At 37.4% G+C, this 21,670-nt stretch overlaps 1 protein-coding gene across 13 annotated transcripts in view; it reads left to right on the top strand.

The window, feature by feature from the left end:
- PRRC2C (proline rich coiled-coil 2C) overlaps nucleotides 1–21,670 on the top strand; it is a 108,261-nt gene that overhangs the window by 70,571 nt on the left and 16,020 nt on the right. For 12 of the 13 annotated variants that reach the window (XM_019026585.4, XM_019026588.4, XM_019026598.4 and 9 more), the window contains exons 19-25: nucleotides 2,154–3,057; nucleotides 5,929–6,014; nucleotides 11,138–11,326; nucleotides 11,497–11,748; nucleotides 13,154–13,246; nucleotides 16,225–16,326; nucleotides 19,915–20,116. In XM_019026585.4, the coding sequence (XP_018882130.2) occupies nucleotides 2,154–3,057; nucleotides 5,929–6,014; nucleotides 11,138–11,326; nucleotides 11,497–11,748; nucleotides 13,154–13,246; nucleotides 16,225–16,326; nucleotides 19,915–20,116 (1,828 nt within the window). The remainder of the gene's footprint in view (nucleotides 1–2,153; nucleotides 3,058–5,928; nucleotides 6,015–11,137; nucleotides 11,327–11,496; nucleotides 11,749–13,153; nucleotides 13,247–16,224; nucleotides 16,327–19,914; nucleotides 20,117–21,670) is intronic. The other variant, XM_055377660.2, reaches the window with a different exon arrangement.

The raw sequence follows: 21,670 nt of genomic DNA, 5'->3' as shown, positions 1-21,670 counted from the left end.
TTTCACATAGTCCCATATTTCTTGGAGGCTTTGTTCGTTTCTTTTTACTCTTTTTTCTCTAAACTTCTCTTCTCGCTTCATTTCATTTATTTGATCTTCAGTCACTGATACACTTTCTTCCACTTGATCGAATTGGCTACTGAAGCTTGGGCATGTGTCACGTAGCTCTCGTGCCATAGTTTTCAGCTCCATCAGGTCATTTAAGGTCTTCTCTACACTGTTTATTCTAGTTAGCCATTCATCTAATCTTTTTTCAAGGTTTTTAGTTTCCTTGTGATGGGTTCGAACGTCCTCCTTTAGCTCAGAGAAGTTTGTTATTACCAACCTTCTGAAGCCTACTTCTATCAACTTGTCAAAGTCATTCTCTGTCTAGCTTTGTTCTGTTGCTGGTGAGGAGCTGCGATCATTTGGAGGAGAAGAGTTGCTCTGGTTTTTAGAATTTTTAGCTTTTCTGCTCTGGTTTCTCCCCAGCTTTGTGGTTTTATTTACCTTTGGTCTTTGATGATGGTGACCTACAGATGGGGTTTCGGTGTGGATGTCCTTTTTGTTGATGTTGATGCTATTCCTTTCTGTTTGTTAGTTTTCCTTCTAACAGCCACGTCCCTCAGCTGCAGGTCTGTTGGAATTTGCTGGAGGTCCACTGCCTGGGTATCACCAGCAGAGGCTGCAGAACAGCAAATATTGCTGCCTGATCCTTCCTCTGGAAGCTTCGTCTCAGAGGGGCATCTGTCTGTATGAGGTGTCAGTCGGCCCCTACTGGGAGATGTCTCCCAGTTAGGCTACGCAGGGCCAGGGACCCACTTGAGGAGGCAGTCTGTCTGTTCTCAGAGCTCAAACACTGTGCTGGGAGAACCACTGCCCTCTTCAGAGCAGTTAGACGGACTTTTAAGTTTGCAGAAGTTTCTGCTGCCTTTTGTTCAGCTATGCCCTGCCCCCAGAGCATACAGAGTCTACAGAGGCAGGCAGGCCTCATTGAACTGCAGTGGACTCCCCCCAGTTCAAGCTTCCTGGTTGCTTTGTTTACCTACTCAAGCCTCAGCAATGGTGGATGCCACTCCCCCAGCCAGGCTGCCACCTCGCAGTTTGATCTCGGACTGCTGCGCTAGCAGTGAGCAAGGCTCTATGGGCGTGGGACCCGCCGAGCCAGGCGCGGGATATAATCTCCTGGTGTGCCGTTTGCTAAGACCATTGGAAAAGTGCAGTATTAGGGCGGGAGTCCCGATTTTCCAGGTACAGTCTGTCATGACTTCCCTTGGCTAGGAAAGAGAAATCCCCCCACCCCTTGTGCTTCCTGGGTGAGGCAATGCCCTGCCCTGCTTTGGCTCACCCTCCGTGGGCTGCACCCACTGTCCAACCAGTCCCAGTGAGATGAACCAGGTATCTCATTTGGAAATGCAGAAATCACCCATCTTCTGCGTCAGTCACACTGGGAGCTGCAGACTGGAGCTGTTCCTATTCAGCTGTCTTGGAATGGCAACCACTACTTCCTCAAGACCATCTTTACTTTAACCACATTTTGTATGCTAGGGACACCTTATTTGCCCCAAGGCAAAGTTGAGTTGATTTTAAATTATCTTGGAAAGCCAATGAACACAAATATCACAAACCAGTAGATTTTGGATTCCTGGCCTACAAAAGTATCTATTGTAATTTATATTAGTTCATTTAAATACACAGAATGAATCAAGGTAAATTATTCATTTAATTGCCTATAACCTTTGGAACCAAATTTTCAGAAGTCATTTATTTAGAAGGGTAAAATAGTTGTGCATCTACCCTATATCATAACGTACCAGCCACACTGCCCAAATTAATGTCTGTGGCAAATATATGAGTTAAGACTGTAAGTAGCATTTTGTTAGCTCAGGTAAGTTTTGCTGCCAGTGAATTTACTGCAAAATTTCTTAGTTCTTGAATTTCAGAATTGTGTACCTGTATGTCAAGAATGTACAATACCTATTTGTCTTTTGTCTCGATATCATTTTGGCTTCTCATCATTCAAAATCTTATTAGCAACCCTGACATTTTGTGGTTTGAGTACCTATTTTGAAAAGTAAAGGAGCCAAGTTAGTGGGAGTTGTTAAAAGTTGCATTTATGAACTGTTGCATTCAGCTGCATTATTGACAAAAATGGTCCCCATTAATTTTTTAAGGTCTGGAACAAAAAGAATGCAAATGAAAAAGGAAGAAGCCAGACTTCTAAGCTTCCTCCAAGATTTGCCAAAAAACAGGCTACAGGGATCCAGCAAGCACAGTCTTCAGCCTCAGTTCCACCTCTAGCTTCGGCTCCACTTCCACCTTCAACCTCAGCTTCAGTTCCAGCCTCAACCTCAGCTCCACTTCCAGCAACCTTAACTCCAGTTCCAGCCTCAACCTCAGCTCCAGTTCCGGCCTCAACTTTAGCTCCAGTTCTGGCCTCAACCTCAGCTCCAGTTCCAGCCTCACCCTTAGCTCCAGTTTCAGCCTCAGCCTCAGTCTCAGCTTCAGTTCCAGCCTCTACTTCAGCTGCAGCTATAACCTCTTCTTCAGCTCCAGCCTCAGCCCCAGCTCCAACCCCCATCCTTGCCTCAGTTTCAACCCCAGCTTCTGTCCCCATTCTTGCCTCAGCCTCAATTCCCATTCTTGCTTCAGCCCTAGCACCAACTTCAGCTCCAACGCCAGCCCCAGCAGCCTCTTCCCCAGCTGCCCCAGTCATCACAGCACCAACTGTCCCAGCCTCAGCCCCAACTGCCTCAGTCCCACTTGCCCCTGCCTCAGCTTCAGCCCCAGCCCCAGCCCCTACCCCAGTCTCAGCCCCAAATCCTGCCCCACCTGCCCCAGCCCAGACTCAGGCACAGACCCACAAACCAGTCCAGAATCCACTACAGACTACATCTCAGTCTTCAAAACAACCACCACCATCAATTAGGCTGCCTTCAGCTCAAACACCTAATGGCACAGATTATGTAGCCTCAGGAAAATCCATCCAGACCCCACCATCACATGGCACTCTGACAGCTGAATTATGGGATAACAAGGTGGCCCCACCAGCTGTGCTGAATGATATCTCTAAGAAATGTAAGTTGCAAATGAGAAGTGAGGGGTGGGGAATGGCATGGGAATACTGAGGTTTCTTTTCAATTTTATTTATATACTCTTTAAGTGTTTTCTAGCCATCTTATTTTTTATTGTAGGAAAAAGTAATAGTGATCCTCTCAACTTTCTTAAAATTTTTGTTTTAAGCATGTTTAATAAGCATATTATATTTTATGGAAATAATTTTGTGTTGATGAGAAAATAATAGGCAATGTTTGGGGGGGACTTGTACATGCATATCTCATTTGATTACAGTTTGTGGACACTGCATTTTTGAAAATTAAAAGTTCATGGTAACGGTGTCAAGCAAGTCTTCTGGTGTCATTTTTCCAACAGCATGTGGTCATTTCATGTTCTGTGTCACATTTTGGTCATTCTTGCAATATGTCAAATTTTTCATCATTTATCTGTTATGGTGGTCAGTTATCTTTGATATTGTAATTGTTTCAGGGTACCATGAACACCCAAATAAGATAGTGAACTTAATTGATAAATGTTTTGTGTGTTCTGACCACTCCATTGACCAGCCGTTCCCTGATCTCTACCTCTCCTGGACCTCCCTATTCTTTAAGAACACAACAATGTTGAAATTAGGCCGATTAATAACTCTCTGGTGGCTTCTAAGTGTTCCAGTGGATGGAAGAGTCACCTACGTCTCACTTTAAATCAAAAGCTGGGAACAACTAAGCTTATTGAAGAAGGCATGGTAAAAGCCAAGATAGGTCAAAAGTTAAGTGCTACTTCAGTAATCAACACTAATGATAAGAAAGTAAAACAGTCTTATTGCTGATACAAAGTCATAGTGGCCTGGATAGCAGGTCAATCCAGACACAACATTCCCTTAACCCAAAGCCTAATCCAAAGCAAGTGTTCTATCTCTATTCAATTCTGTGATGCCTGAGAGAGGTGAGGCAGCTGCCAAAGAAAAGTTTGAACCTAGCAGAGGTTGCTTCAGGAAGTTTAAGGAAAGCAGCCACCTCTATCACATTAAAGTGCAAGGCAAAGCAGCAAGTTATCCAGAAGATCCAAAACTGAGATAATGGATGAAGGGGGCTACATTAAATAATAAATTTTTAATGTAGACGAAGCAGCCTTCTATTGGAAGGAGATGCCATCTAGGCCTTTCATAGCTAGAGAGAAGTCAATGCCTGACTTAAAAGGACAGGCTGACTCTCTTGTTAGGGGCTAATGTATCTGATGACTTGAAGCTGAAGCCCCTGCTCATTTACCATGTTTGAAATCCTAGAGCCCTTAAAAATTATGCTAAATCTATTCTGCCTGTACTCTAGAAATGGAACAACAAAGCCTAGATGACATCACCTCTGTTTACAAAATGGCATACCAAGTTTTTTTTTTTTTTTTTTTTTTGAGACAGAGTTTCACTCTTGTCACCTAGGCTGGAGTGCAGTGGCTCAATCTCAGCTCACTGCAACCTCTGCCTCCCGGATTCAAGCAATTCCCCTGCCTCAGCCTCCTGAGTATCTGGGACTACAGGCACACGTCACCATGCCTGGCTAATTTTGTAGTTTTCATAGAGACGGGGTTTTGCCATGTTGGCCAGGCTGGTCTCGAACCACTGACTTCAGGTGATCCACCCACCTCGGCCTCCCAAAGTGCTGGGATTACAGGTGTGAGCCACCATGCCCGGCCCATACCTATTATTTTTAAGCCCACTGTTGAGACCTACTGCTCAGGGGGAAAAATGCTCAAAAGCTTTCCTTCAAAATATAAGCTTGTTGACAGGGCACCTAGTCACCCTAGAGTTGTGATGAAGATACACAGGAAGATTTATGTTGTTTTCATGCCTTCCAACATGGCATCCATTCTGCAGCCCATGGATCAAGGAGTATTTTGACTTTCAAGACTTGTTATTTAAGAAATAATTTTCTAAGGCTGCAGCCTCCATACACAGTGATTCTTCTGATGGATCTGGGCAAAGAAATTTGAAAACCATGTGGAAAGGATTTCCCATTCTAGACTCTTTTAAGAACATTAGTGATTCATGGGAGGATATCAGAATATCAACATTAACAGGTTTGGAAGAAGTTGATTGTAACCCTCATGGATGACTTGGAGGAATTCAAGACATCAGTGGAGGAAATAACTCTGACGCAAAGAAAGTTGTTTTTTGTGATGGAATCTCCTGATGAAGATGCTGTGGACATTGTTGAAATGACAGCAAAGGATCTAGAATATTACATAAACTTAGTTGATTAAACAGTGGGATTTGAGACTATTGACTCCAGTTTTGAAAGAAGTTCTACCGTATGGGTAAACAGTATCACATGCTACAGAGAATTCATGAAAGGAATAGTCAGTTGATGTTACAAACTTCATTGTTGTCTTATTTTAAGTAACTGCCACAGCCATGCTAGCTTTCAGCAAACACCATCCTAGTCAGTTAGCAGCCATCAACATCTCCACTGGCAAGATTCCACCAGCAAAAAAAGTACGATTCAAAGGCTAAGATGATGATTAGCTTCCTTTTTAGTGGTAGTTTTTTTAAAATTAAAAAGTATGCATCTTTTTTAAGACATGATGCTATTACCTGTTAGACTGTAGTATAATGTAAACATAACTTTTGATATGCACTTGGAAACCAGAAAATTAGTGTGACTTGCTTTATTGCAATACTTGCTTTATTGCAGTGGTCTGGAACTGAACCCACAATGTTTCTGGGGTATGCCTGTATGTTGATACATAATAATCTTTGTAAGTCTGATTTGAAAAGTGATTGTTTTATTGCCTGGCTAGTAATAGCTAGACAGTAGGAGATTAAGGAAAGGGTTAAATGGGTTACAGATTATTAGACTCTAAATCTTAATCATGTTTTTTATGGCTTCTTCTTTCCAGTAGGTCCCATTAGTCCACCACAGCCACCTTCAGTCAGTGCATGGAATAAGCCCTTAACATCGTTTGGATCAGCTACTTCATCAGAGGTAAGAATAGGCTTTTAACAGCATAGGTGTGCTGGATTTTCCCTAAGACTTCAGTGCGGCCGGGTGTGGTGGCTTACACCTGTAATCCTAGCGTGGTGGGAGGGTTGCTTGAGTCCGGGAGTTTGAGACCAGCCTGGGCAACATAGTGAGACCCGCCTGGGCAATGTAGGAAGACCCTGTCTCTACATACAGAACAAAAAATAGCCAGTTGTGGTGGCATGTGCTTGTAGTCTCAGCTACTCTGGAGCTGAGGTTGGACTGTCACTTGAGCCTGGGAGGTCAAGGCTACAGTAAAGTCATAACTGTGCCACTGTACTCCAGCCTAGGTGATAGAGCAAGACCCCACCTGGAAAGCAAAACAATGCTTATAGCATGCCTCAGAATTAACTTGGAGGGCAATTAAAACAGATTGCTGAGCCCCATGTCCATAGTTCATGACTTATTAGGTCTGGGTTGAGGTTTGAATAAATGCTAACAATTTCCGAAGTGGTACTCTTGCTGCTACATCTTTACATTTATAAGGTGTGTCTCACTTTTAGACATTAAACACTTGTTTTCAATTTAGTCTCAAGAAAGATCTTAATGATACAGAAAATAAAAGTGCAATTATTGTTTTCTGGACTTTTCTCCCATGTTTCTATCTTGAGGACTTAAGTAGTATAAGTATTTAGAAACTGTTTATAGCAGATTGTTATTCTAACATAATTTCTCAAATGTGATATTGGTAAATGACTGTTGGGGGTCAGTGATTCTTCATTCATTCATTGAATGAACATTTACTAAGCACTCACAGTATTCTAGGTAGTGTTCTAACCTGTGGGCTTACAAAACTGGACTAAAAACAGTCAAAAAGCCCTACTGTCATGGGACTTCCATTGTCCTGTGAGGAGAAACCACTAATAAAAAAACATCGTGATCAGCACTGTGGAGAAAAACGAAGCAGGAAAGGTACATAAGGAATTTTCCAAGGTTCACGAAGACAGTTTAATATAGGGTGACCACGAAAGCCTACTTAGATAATGCTTGAGTTAAAGACTTGAAGGATATAAGAGAGTATACTATTCAAATGTCTGAGGAAAAGAGATTCCAGGTTCAGATAATAGCAAATATGAATGCCATGAGACAGGAGCACACTTGGTTTGTTTGAGGAAGTTCAGGGAAGTCCATGTGGCTGGAATGAAGTAAGAGATGGAAAGAGAATAGATGAAGTTGGAAGTCACACCTGAGTAGCAGGTGGATCCTGTAGGGCCTATGGAAGAGGTAGGAAGACACTGAAGGGTTTTGAGCAAGGAGCAACAGGATCTGACTTTTCAAATTATTCTGGGCTGTCTGTGAAAAATAATTCATAGGTGGCAAGAGTAGAAGTTAGGATATTACAATAATTGAATGATGATAGCTTAAAACCTGGGAAGTGGCATGAAAGGTCATGAGAAATAGTTGGTTTCTGAGTATTTTGAAGATTGAGCTGACAAGATTTACTAAAGTGTTAAATGGAGTATGAGAAGGGACAGAGGAGTCAAAGTTAGCTCCAAAGTTTTTGGGTTGAACAGTAGGAAATACTAGAATTTTCAGTAACTGAGATTGGACAGTTTTTGACGTGTTAGGTTTAAGATGCTTATTATACCTCTGAGTGGAAATGTAGTTGGTTATGAGTCTGTAGTTCAGAAGAGTTCATCTAGTTTGAAGATAATGAATTTGAAGTCATTAGCATATAGATGATGTTTAAAGTGATGGAATGGTATAAGGTTACCAAGGGAGAATGAGAGTAGTTAGGAAAGAGAATCAAAAATTAAGTCTTGGAGCTTTCTGACTCCAGGAAATGTAGGAATTAGAGAAACTAAATGATTAGAGAAGTATCCTAAAAGTCAAGTGAAAGATAAGTTCAAAGAAGGGATAGATTAAGTGTGTCAGATGGCTACTGGTAGGTCAAGTAATATAAGTGTTCAATTGATAGAGTTACATGATGGTCACTGATGACTTTGATAAGAACATTATTGGTGGAGTAGTAGGGATGAAAGCCTGGATGAAAGAGTGAGTTTAAGAGAAAATGAAAGGAAAGATGAGTACCATTTTCTCTCCGTATCTGTGGAGACTGGTTCTCACCACCATAGAAACCAAAACCCAGGGATGCTCAAGTCTCATATAAAATGAAGCAGTATTTGCATGTAACCTATGCATAACCTCCCTGTGTACTTTAAATCATCTCTAGATTAATTATATACCTAATACAATGTAAATGCTATGTAAATTGTTATACCATATTATTTAGGGAATAATGACAAGAAAGAACAGTCTGTTCTTGTATAGCACTGACAACCATTTATAATTTTTTTCTGAATATTTTCCATCCATACTGGGTTGAATCTACAGATGTGGAACCCGCAAATAAGGAGAGCCAACTGTATAAAGAACTTGAACGTCATTTTGCTATAAAGGAGTACAGAAAAAAATGGGGCAGTAAAGAAGATATAGTTGAGATTTAAATTTTTTATTTTAATTTTTGTATAGCCTATAGGTGCTAAAAGATTTTTTTTTTCTTTAAAGAAGTCTTCCTGCTACTTCTGTCTCCACTCCAGTTTTCTGACTTAGTAGGTCTAGAGTAGGCTTCATCATCTGTTTTGATGTTACAGATTCTTCAGGGAACTCTAAAACTCAAGAGTCACTGCATTCAGTATTTAAGAGTCTCAGTTTAATAATTTTTCCTTTGCCTGTTGGTATTAGCATCATGATTAGTCATAGAGAGCATTTCAGGATTTTTCATGCTGGTATGAAGGAAAGAGTGGAAGTTTGTTTCCCAACCGCAAGATTTTTCTTGCAGGCATTCTACAAGTTTACAGTGATAAATGGGTGTTTATGCTTACCTTCAGTCAGTGGTGGAGCAAGATATTTTATTGGTGTCTCATTTTTCTCTCATACCTTTTTCTTCGTTGTCTTTGTGTTCTTTATGTTTTCTGGATGAAAGATGATTTTTTGTGAATGTCATACATTATTTTGGAGTTTTTCCTCATGAAGAAATTTTGTATTAGCAAAGTTGACATTTCATAGGATGGAAAGAATTCCCTAATGGACTTTTTCTTAGATTATTCTAGTGAAATAGAACTCTTAAAGTTATCAATGTTAGTTACACCAACTAGCCTTACAAAGACTTGATTTTATAATATTGTCTAAGCTTTTATCATTCTTTGTATTATGTATATTTCATAAACACTTTCATTTCAAAGGATATAACATTCTCTAACAGTCATTAACTTGACAGTTATTTTTCTAATCATTTAAATATGTACAAGTTCTTAACATTTTTGTATATACAGTTAATAGCCTTCACAGTCTACTTACTGCATTATTTTCTTTTCTAATACTACTGTACACTTACATTTAACTGACTGTAGAATTTCAACATTGACTAAAGCAAAGAAATTTTTATTCTAATGTACATCAGTATTTTCCAATACATTCATGCTTTGCTTAACAACAGAGATACGTCCTGAGAAATGGGTCATTGTGCGAACATCATAGAGTCTACTTTCACAAACCTAGATGGTATAGCCTATGGCTTCTAGGCTACAAACCTATACAGCTTATTACTACACTGAATACTGTAGGCAGTTGTAACACAATGATAAGTATTTGTGTTTCTAAGCATAGAAAAGGTACAGTAAAAATATGATATTATAGTTTTATGGAACCATCCTTGTATATGTGGTCCATCATTGGCTAAACATCACAATTATATGGCACATGACTGTATTTGAAGGTAACTATTTAGATATTAAAAATAAATCTGAGTTGCATGCGTTGTTCATACTCTTGACATTATATCCTGGTAGATGTAACATTAACCTTATGTAGTAATTGACCATGCTAGGTTTAGGAATGCCAAAAATGACATGGAGTAGTGATTCAATTATTAAAACAAGCTTTAGTTGAATTTTGACCCTAGTTTTGCTTTTTATGTTTGTCTTTTCATGAAAAGATTAGTTATTGTAACAAAGCCCTGGGTCACCTAACCTGCTTGTCTGTTTCTACAACTGTTCCCCATACCTGCTATGCTTCAGCCTCACTGACCTTTTTTTGTTCTTGACCTTTACCCTAGGTATGTGGTCTCCCTAAACTCTTTCCACTGATCTTATCTTCTAGGTTCAATGTCAGTGTGTCCTCCTCAGGGGCTTTCTCTGTCTACCAGTCTAGTAGCTGGTCTCTTAACCCTATTTTGCTTTTGCAGATTCCTTATCTGACTTTTCAGTTCTTTATTTGCTTCACCTGCTAGAAAGCAAATTGTGCAGTTAGACTGATTAACACATCTGATTAGCACAAAGAAGATGCTCAACAAATTAGCTGGGTTTGTTTGTTTGTTTTTGAGACAGGTCTCGCTTTGTCACCCAGGCTGGAGTGCAGTGGCGCAACCTAGCCTCACTGCAACGTCCACCTCCCAGGTTCAAGCGATTCTCCTGCATCAGCCTCCTGAGTAGCTGCAATTACAGGCACACGCCACCACGCCCTGCTAGTTTTTGTATTTTTAGTAGAGACAGAGTTTCACCATGTTGGTCAGGCTGGTCTCAAACTCCTGACCTCATGATCCGCCCACCTAGGCCTCCCAGAGTGCTGGGATTACAGGCATGAGCCACCATGCCCGGCCCAAATTAACTGTTTAATTGGTGGATTGATTGCTTAGATGTTTGCTCTATGTTACCAATCACAAAGTTTTTATTATATTTCTTAAATTTCATTTTCAAAGCAGACTTCTGAGAAGCAGGTGACACTTACTACTGTCTTTTATTTCTAGTCTATTCATCTGTTTGTTGGTAGTGGTGTCTTTGTGTGTTGCTTTTACATTTGTTTTAAATGAGGAAACAACTTGAAGCTGTGCTTTGCCCATGATCACACTCATGAGAGCCAGGACTTTAAAAATTTAAGTCTTGTGCTAGTTTCATTTTATCAGTTGTTTTCTAGTACAGACAAACAACAGTTAAGAGAAGATTCTCCTAAAATATACTTAATGTCGGTCTCAGTTAATATGTAGATTGTCTTAAACCTTCTATTGTACTTAAACTGTATAGTGCTTCATAAATCAGTCACATCTGAACTATACTTTGCAAGCAAGTTTTAAAATATTCTTTTACTAGGGAGTGAAGAATGGTCAAGAAAGTGGACTCGAAATTGGAACTGACACAATTCAGTTTGGTGCTCCAGCTTCAAATGGAAATGAAAATGAAGTTGTTCCTGTGCTTTTGGAAAAATCTGCTGACAAAATACCTGAACCTAAAGAACAGCGGCAGAAGCAGCCACGAGCAGGACCTATCAAAGCCCAGAAGGTAAATATACTTTATAATCCAGATAAAATTTTATGAAGGCCACTGACATGAAGAGCAAATAATACTTTTAAAAGTGAACTTAGTTTTAATGAATATCTTTGATCATGGTGCAATGATGAAAGATACTCATCTATCATAAACATAGTTTTATCATAAACATTTGACTTTAGCTTCCAGATTTGAGTCCAGTAGAAAACAAAGAACACAAACCTGGTCCCATTGGAAAGGAACGTTCATTAAAAAATAGAAAAGTAAAAGATGCCCAACAGGTGGAGCCAGAAGGACAAGAGAAACCAAGCCCAGCTACAGTCAGAAGCACAGATCCTGTCACGACAAAGGAGACTAAAGCAGTCTCAGAAATGTCTACTGAAATAGGAACAATGATCTCGGTATCATCTGCAGAATATGGTACTAATGCAAAGGTAAGCCACATGTAGGGATTACCAGTTCAACAGATGCAAGCCATGTCTAAAATGAACGAGAAGAACAGCAACAGTCTCCTTTTTTTTTTCCTGCTGAGGCATATAACTCTATAGATTATTTCTGCAAAGAAGATTTTGTTTCATGATTTGCATATGTAATCTAAAGAAGTTCTTTATAGCAAATTATATTTCTTTTTGAGGAAATTTACTCTGAATTCTGGACTATTTGAGTAGCTTAAAGTGAAAAACATCTATACAAAATCTGAATACTTTGAAAGATGGCTCTATATCACTTTTAATATAAATAGAATTACAGTAGAGCTTTATCTTGCCCACTGGTGACATTCTAAAGTCAGGAAATAAGGCAGACTTTTAGTAACTCCAGTATAGCCAGTTTTTTTTCATAGTTGGAACAGATTACTGTTTCTTTGGTTGAACACTAGAGGCTGTTGACTCACATTTAGGGGCCACATTGAATGAAACATGTATCTAAAAATGCTCATTAAGACAAGATATGTTGATTGACCATGGGAACAGACACTCGTGGGAATAGCAAACATATCTGCGATTTTATGTTGACTCTGGGACATAAACTCTGAGAAAAAAGTTACATGCAATTTTTTATATTATCTGAATATTAGTCTCTTTTTAATTGCCATACAGCTGAATTCATATAAGTAATAGCTTATGTTTTCCTACTCTGCCATATTTCAAAATGAGATTTGTGACAGGAAACAAGGAGTGTACCCTAAAACCTGAGTAATTGCAACAACTAAGATCTTGGTAATTGATAGTAAGCTAAGAATGAATGTGGGAAACACATAAAAGGTTCTTTTAATAACCTACAGAAATAAATATTTGGTACTGTTGACAGTCTCCTAGTACTAAATGTACAAGAATGCAGCAGTAGTTGAAATGCTATCATTTTGATCGTGAGTCCATGTTGTATTATTCCATTGTTAGTTGATTGAGTTGAGTCGAGTCTTAAAGTCTGCTCTCTTCCCCTGCTTTCTTCCAGAACAACTTTAGAACTATTAGGCTATCATTAGAAAGTGAGCAATTTGGCCAGGCGTGGTGGCTCATGCCAGTAATCTCAGCACTTTGATGGGCTGAGGCAGGCAGATCACTTAAGGCCAGGAGTTCGAGACCAACCTGGCCAACATGGTGAAACCCCATCTCTATTAAAAATACAAAAATTAATGGCATGGTGGCGCACGCCTGTAATCCCAGCTACTTCAGTGACTCAGGCACAAGAATCACTTGAGCCTGGAAGGCAGAGGTTGCAGTGAGCTGAGATCATGCCACTGCACTCCAGCCTGCATGATAGCGAGACTCAAAAAAAAGAAGAAGAAGTGAGCAATTAATTCAGTTTAAAATGTATTTTTTTTCTATTACTACTTCACAGGAGTCTGTAACAGACTATACTACACCCTCTTCTTCTCTGCCTAACACTGTGGCTACTAATAATACAAAGATGGAGGATACTTTGGTTAATAATGTAAGTAATCAGTTTGAGATGTGGCAAGTTTGGATTGGAACCTGGCTGTTACTATCAAGCACATTATTTCATGTTTTATTTACTGTAGTGATCAATATTTAACTCAGGGAAAGAGTTGATAGTAAATTTGTGTTTAGGAGTACTGTAATATAATTAGTAAAAATAGTCAAAGCTGAGTTTTTTGTTTTTCCTCTGAAAGCCATCTGCTTTCCATTTAAGATGAAGGTTTGTGGTGCGTAGGCTTGGTTTCATGTAAATACTAATCTTATTAACCTGGTATTGGTAAGAAGTTTTTTTAGCTCTCACATTTACAAATTTAACATGAACGGTTGGTGATTTTGTTCTTACATAAAACCTTTTTATAATTCAGTGAAACCCAACTTATTTAAGATAACTAAAATTAGAATTAAAAGACAACTATAGAATTCCCAAAGAATCAAGTATGTCTTTAAAAAAGAAAAAATACCAACTTCTTAACAACATTCTTGTTGTGTAGATTGAGCTATATTGTATTGTATACATAAGTATGCCAAACACTCTGATATGCTCTAATATAAGGTGATGTTAAGTCATGTTGTAACTTAGGACCTAGTTTTCCAGAGCAACCATGTTACTAATATAATTGAAGGTTGTGTTAAAAGTCTGTACAGTTCATCATTTTGCTTAGCTCACTGACTGATAGATGAAAAATTGTTAGCCCAGAAACATTAGGTAGCTTGTCATAGTTATACAGTGTCATTTATTTAGAAGAACATTTTAAAAGTTACTTGCATGGTCCTTATTTTGGAGAGAGGTATGATGGAAATTTGGTTAGTGCTCTCTGTTTTAAATATAGCCTGCTGTAATAAGTAAAGGCTATCAGACTAAAATGTTGATCATCCTTTTTTTAAAAAAATCCTTTACAGATAAATATTTAAAGGTCTGTCACAAAGAGCTTTAACTATCATTTTGAGTTATAAAAATCTTTATTATCTTCTTACTTTTTTTCTATGCTTTCTATTCTTCCCTCTAGCATCAAGTATATGGAATTTTAGAAAGGTGAGCTGCATTAGGGGTCACTTAATCCAATTTTTGTAGTTCAGCTGAAGGACTGTACTAAATATGTAGCTGAGAAAAGGAATAGAAAGGAGTGAGTCACATATTTTTTCTTGGTGTTGAGAGCTCTCTAGGAGCTGATTAATGTGATTTGTTAAACTTTCCTCCCACCCACCCCCCACTTTTATGAAAGTGGTTTAAATATATATATATATGTTTTTTTTTTCTTTTTTTAACTCCTTATACCTCCTGTGAAAAATAATGGAAGACTTGGGAAGGAGGAAAAGACTTCCTTTCAGTTTAAGTGCTGTGATATCACTGTCTAGATTATGAAATATTCAATCAGTAAGATCTCAATAAAGTTTAATTATACTTTGTGTCTTTTCTCATTTTTAAAAAATACAGAATATTTCTACGATAGTGGTTTTTAAAGTATATGATACTTTTTGCGAAACTACCCTCTGAAAATATGATTTATAAAATATATAAAATAAGGAAGAAAAAATTATTATTCTCAGAACCCTTAAAATTCGTTGAAAATATCCAGATGAGCATTTTGATGGTTTCTGTGTGATCTATAAGGCTAATTAATGGAGCGACTTATATACTGATAACTACTGGAGGCAACAGACCCAGCCTCATATATAGGTGAATAGTCTGCATGCAATTGTTAGCAGTGTAGCCAGGGTATGTTTGAAAGCAGAAAGATCAGTTTGGGTTAGGGAGCATTATAAATGGTCATCAATTTGAAAGGATTTCATGGTGTTGCTTACTTGTGCCAAGTGTGTTGGTGATTCTGAACTCAATGTAGAGTTAAAAACAAATGTCCTTCATGGGAAAAAATTTAGGACCTCTTGAGATGTCCTTTTTTCTTTCACTTGTCTGTTTGGGGGTTCCATTTTGCACATAGAACTTTTGTCTTTCTTAATTATACTTGAAAATGGCTTATTTCTCTTACTGGGGCTTAATCCACTTTTTTTATGGTCTTAACTGGTACATGTTGGTTAGTATTACTCAGTAGTACAATCATCTTGTATCTTGAATGTCTTGAAGATTAAATGCAGGTGGCCTTTTGGATTATCATAGCACAGCTGCTTTCAACATGTATGAAAGAATCTCCATTAGGTAGTCCATAGTATCACAAAGTGATTATCTTAAAACTCTCAAGCATCCCAGTTATTTTTCCTGAACAACTGAACGAACCATCCAAAACGTAATACATAATAAAGTCCCAAGATCCAGAGATAAAGGCAGTGAGTTTCTAATATCTTAAAGTTTCTAACAATATTTGCCATAATTATTACTATAGCAGAACAGTTTTATTATAATGAGATGGTGCTAACAGTCCATACTTTCTTCCCAAGATAACTTTTGTTCTTGAATCTTGTTATAAAAAAGTTAACCATATTGCAGGAAAGAGATTAATTTTTTATATTTTTGCTGTCATGTTAAATACTTCCGGTGGAACCTGTAGATATATGGTGAAGGTTTTATTCCTTAGAGCTTTGCTACACAGTATGCAGCCTGTAGACCAGCACCATCAGCATCACCTGGCAACTTGTTTGAAACCCAGGATTTCAGGCCTTAACATAGACCAATTGAATCAAAATCTCCTTTTTATTAGCATCCTCAGGTGATTTATGTACATATTAAAATATGAGAAGCACTGCCTTCTGAGTATACACCTTGTATCTGGTGCAGACTCTCTTTCTGCCAACTTAATGTAAAAAAAGGCAGATAATAATTTCCCTTCTGAAGTTTTATCTGAGGTATCCTTAATTACCAACTACTATAAACACAATGTGACTCTTAAGTAATCACATATTTCTGTTAGCTCTGATGAAAAATAAACACTACCCTTAGAACACCTTAGCATTGTCTTTAATGGGGCTTTCATAGTAGACACATAGTTAGATTGTGATATGTGTTGCCTACCTTTTCAGGTGCCCCTGCCCAACACCCTTCCCCTCCCTAAGAGGGAGACTATACAACAGAGCTCCAGCCTAACTTCAGTTCCTCCCACTACTTTCAGCCTCACCTTCAAGGTATGTACAACATCCATCTCTAAGAGTCCTTAATTGTTGCATGCGAGGGGACATAAGTTAACAATATTCGTGGGGTATTTTTACTAGATTTATGTGGTAAGCAACAATACTAAGCTGAGGAAATAGAGTGCTGTCAAATTATACCTTACAGTTTTATTAGCTTCTGATACCACTAAGTGGTGACGTGATATCCTCATATTTAAAGTGAGGCCTATTATGCTTGTGAATTTTGTCTTAAAAATACAGGAGAGTATTTTTCCATGTTTGTGTTAAGTTCCTCCCAGAGATCTTAATAATTTTTGGATATATGGGTTTGTATACAAAAAATAAAATCTTAATTATTTCATGTTTTTATGATTGTTACCAAAATATTAAGTACTGATAATAGTAAGAATGTTGTTTGTCTTCCCTGTAAGTTATGTGTGAATTGAATGAACACTGTATGATTATTTTATGGGAAGATAATTGACAAGTATGCTTTATAGATGACGTCAGAAGATTTTCAGTTGATTTTTTTTGGATAATTATTTAATAAGAGGGCAAAAGAGATTCAGCGCTTTTTGATGTCAAAATGTTTTGGCCTTTTTTTTAATCTCATTATAATTTTGAGCTATGTTAATGATTTTTTACAGTTGTGTTGTTTGAGAGTATTTTAAATCAGTTCATCTTTGGAGTAGTCAGTAGTTTAAAAAAGTGCAAACATGGAATTAAAGGAGGTTTTTTTTAATTAAAAAAAAATTTTTTTTTAAATAGAGATGGGGTTTTGCCATGTTGCCCAGGTTGGTCTTGAACTCTGGGCTCCAGCGATCCACCTGCCTCAGCCTCCCAAAGTATTGGAATTACAGGTGGGAACCACCACACCTGGCCAAGGGAAGATTTTTTTTAAGTCTGTTTATCTCATTGATGTTCTTTGTTCATAATCCAGGGAAGTTCTTAATCTCTAATATAGTACGGCTTCCTGATGTTGCACTGGTTGACAATCTCTTCGATGATCTTCAGTTGGGGTCACAGGAACTTTGTTGTTTTACAATGTGGCCAATATTCATTTTGGACTCGTATTACTTTTGTCCCCTTATCTTTTCCCCTGTCTGCCCAACTTCTTTGTAAGAGGCTTAACAAATATAAGTTTGAGATCATAAAATTTTATAAGACAACAGCTTCTGCTTTGTGCCATCCCTGTCTTTGCCTAGTCTTTACTGCCAATTCCTGTTCAGCCTTTTCTGTTGTCTTTCGGCTTGAATGACTGTCTTAATCTGTGTTCCTTACTTAGTCTTACTTTTATGGTTTTTATCATTATACTAGCAAGGTAATAATCTAATTTCACATAAGGAAATATAATGTCATCTTTAATTATTTTTAAGCCAGTATTTCTTTAGAATACCTATTCAACTTTGCCTTTCACTCATGTTTTTAACATTCCAAGAAGAAATATACACATTGAGAATTAAATTTAAGTCAAATTACATTAGCTTAAAACCTCTGATTTCTTTATTTTTACTTCCTGTGCCATCTCCTTTTTATTGGAGTAATACATAAAGCATAGAAAAGTTGTATTACACAGTAAATTCTTACTTATTATCAGTGGGTTCATGGAAATGCAACTTTAAGCAAAACTGTATGATGGATCCATAGAATAGCATCATTTGGTTCAGTGCCACTTGTTCTAAAGTGTATGAGAAAAAATATTGATTATACATTGTTGGGCTTAGTCACAGTTTCCAAGAACCTATTGACGACATTAAGTTTTTATGGACATCATTGACAAAATATGAAAAAAATGAGTATGATTAACTAATTGTACTTTTAGTTTCACTGAATTTCCAAAAATAAAAACTTCAAATTATCTTTCTGCTTAAGGAATGGAATCAAGTCAAACTTGTGGCCTGTATGCATACATGTGGCCTGTATGTTATGTAAGTTTGATTAGCTGTAACTTAATTTATATGTTCCCAGTAAAACAAAATTGGCATGAAAGACATTGTACTCTGTCAACTTGCCGTAAACCACAAAATCTCAGATGGTACAGGTAAATTATATTCTAGCTTACTTCCTAAATTCCCCCAAGACTTCTATTTTAAAATAAAACACATTTGAAATCAACCAAGTGATTTTGAGAAAAACAAAAGATTTCAGATTTTTCTCAAATATAAAAGTGTTCTGTATTTTAAATATCTAATGATAACAGTCTTAAGAAAAGGTTAAATTATGAATACTGTGTTTTTAAAGGAAGGCAGGGTAAAATATGTACTATTTCTCAAAATTCTTTTTTTTTTTTTTTTTTGAGTTGGAGCCTCGTTCTGTCGCCCAGGCTGGAGTGCAGTGGCACGATCTTGGCTCACTGCAACCTCTGCCTCCCGGGTTCACGCAATTCTCCTGCCTCAGCCTCCCGAGTAGCTGGATTTACAGGCGCACACCACGCCCGGCTAAATTTTTTTGTATTTTTAGTAGAGACAGGGTTTCACTGTGTTGGCCAGACTGGTCTCGAACTTCTGACCTCGTGATCTGCCTGCCTCATCCTCTCAAAGTGCTGGGATTACAGGCGTGAGCCACCGCACCCGGCCTCTATTTCTCAAAATTCTTATAACCAAAATAAAATTTTAGAAATTGATACTTTAAGGACCCACAAAGTTCCTAACAGTGATATTAAATATGTTACTTGAAAAAGTTCTTCTCTCGTAAGTCATTGCAGCTGGATCTTATAGCTTATGTTGGATATATACTGCATATGAAATTTTAATATTAAAAAACTTATAAAATATCAATTTATGTTCATTAGTGTTTTAGTTATAATATTATAAATATTGGGTTGAATTAAATGTTTTCAAAGTAAATATATAATCTATTTGTATTTACTTTTTAAAATGTAGCTACTAGAAAATTTAAAATTACATATTTGATTTGCATTTAGATATGTATCTGTTGAAAACTACTGAATAGTGCTGCTCTAGATTGAAATAAGGCCATTTTCTGCCGTTTAAGAAACTAGGAGAAGAAAATACAGCTGAAACCAGGGGTCATAAATGCAAATGGTTACATCTGGTGGTACATGAAATGCTTGAGATCTGGATGTGAAACAAAAGCATTTCTGTTGTACCCAGGCCTAAAACCTATCTTGTTACCTTGCCTTTTAAAACACTGTGAGCATGAAGCAGCCAACCAAAAGATGCCTGCCATTTGCCATTTAAGAAGCATTGGAGTAAAAAGAAAGAATGGAGAGAATGGATATTTAGTGGGGAAGGCCTTTCCTTATTCACTGGTAGGGATAAGGGCTCATGTTTAAATGATACAGGAGCTGTGACTTTAAAGTACGCTGACTTGTTTTCTAAAACCATCAACAAGTTCTCTGTAGAAACATAATTAAGCCCCACTCTCACACTCCCAATTTGAGTAATGGAGCAAAGATAAAGAGGCAAATGGAAAGTCTGAAATCCCTAGGGTCTTAGGGTCTTAGATTTTCTTTAAATATCTTTGTGTGTGTGTGGTTTTTGAAAGATTATATTTGGCACTTAAATACTGATACATGTATATACATACGTATATGCTGTATTAACATCATTTTTTTACTGTAAAATGTCCATTTTATTGCAGATGGAGTCTGCACGCAAAGCATGGGAGAATTCTCCAAATGTAAGGGAAAAGGGGTCTCCAGTAACTTCCACAGCACCTCCAATTGCAACTGGAGTCAGCAGTAGTGCCAGTGGACCAAGCACTGCTAACTACAATTCGTTCTCAAGTGCATCCATGCCCCAGATTCCTGTTGCTTCGGTCACTCCTACAACATCACTATCAGGTAGAACTTTTTCGTTCTGTCTCTTTAAATATCTTACATTATTTAAAATTTTTTATGATCTCTTCTTGTTTACTATCTCTAGCCCTCCCAAAATAGTAATATTCAATCTTCCCACCTCAGCCTCCCAAAGTGCTGGGATTACAGGCATGAGCCACCACATGTGGCCAGTAATTGCTTTTTAAAATGTCATTTTCCTCTAAATTTTTCTAGGAAGTTCACCTTTTGATTGTCATTTTTTATGTATGTACAACTAACTAGATCAGCTCAAAAAGAACAGAGAATCACACCTCTTTTAAATGTTTGACAATCTGTATCTAATTTGAAGGTGCTATTGGCCTAAACCTGTTGGGATAACGTATCTTCTGGTAAAGACTTAGGGATGGAGAATTTTCAGCGTCTGCTATTTGAGTGATGTAATTCATTGGATTTGGCTTTAGTTTGGTTTGGTTTTTGTTTTATTTTGTTTTTTAGGAGAGTCCTTTGGTGCCCAAAGTTAGAAGGTGCTTTTCTTGCTCTTTTTCCTTAGATTTTCTTAAATTTTTACTAGTGTGTGATCTTTTCATTGAACTATCTCATTATTTGGAGACCTTACGGTTCTTAAAGAAACACAGATGTTTCCAAAATGCTTCACTCTAGAAAAGTACACCCTTTTCCTTTTACCATATGTAGAACCAAGTTTCTTCTGTTGAAAAAATAAAATTTAATTTCAAGCTTTCTCAGTATTATCTGCTTCCAAAGCAGTAGGAAGCTCCTTTCCAGTGATATAAATTACTTTGTTTGACTGGTTCTCATTCAATATTGCTTTTTAGTATTCCAGCCCACTGTGCTATTTTTAGGTACCAAAAAGCTGGTCTTAGGTTTATACAAGTTATTTTGATATTGTCTATAATCAGAAGTATATATTAACACAAACTCCCGAGATTCTACGCTGCATTAACATTTTAAATCAAACTGTGTTCCAACTATATTTCTTTTCACTTTAAAACCCTTCCTAGCATTCCTCCACCACTCATTTGCCAAGGCATCTTCACTTATGTTTACTAGACTAGCTTGAGCCCCAGTCTACTTTGGGATGGGGGTGGTTAGTGAAGGTGACGTAAAGGAAACAGGAGAGTATGGTAGGAAGATCTGGAGATAATGGTTCCTAGTTCTTTCTTTGGAACCCAACTAACCCATTTATTTCCCCAGGTCTAGATTTCCTCCACTATGCTTGACTAGGATAATTTTTTTAACAAGGCCCTTATTGCCTAGTCATCCTACTGGTATATGATTCACTAGAAGGATAGAAGCACTTGAATTTTGGTCCACTCTCAAGTGGAACATCATCTGAAGATAATGACAACTTATACATTACTTTTTAATCAAATACCAGTATTGACATTTTGGGCTAGTAATAAAGTCATAATAGCTCACTAATCAATAAAACAAATTAACCCTAACACTTAAGTTTTATAATTCTATTTACTTATTAAGTAGTTTATTTAATTTGTTTTAAAGGTATTACTACATACCAGGTGGTTTTGTTTTGTTTTTGTTTGGTTTTTGGTTAGTTGT

This window comes from Gorilla gorilla, chromosome 1 (genome assembly GCF_029281585.2).
Source record: "Gorilla gorilla gorilla isolate KB3781 chromosome 1, NHGRI_mGorGor1-v2.1_pri, whole genome shotgun sequence".
NCBI classification, from domain to species: Eukaryota; Metazoa; Chordata; class Mammalia; order Primates; family Hominidae; genus Gorilla; species Gorilla gorilla.
The sequence above is the reverse complement of the archived record's forward strand: the minus strand, read 5'-3'. Positions and strand labels throughout refer to the sequence as shown.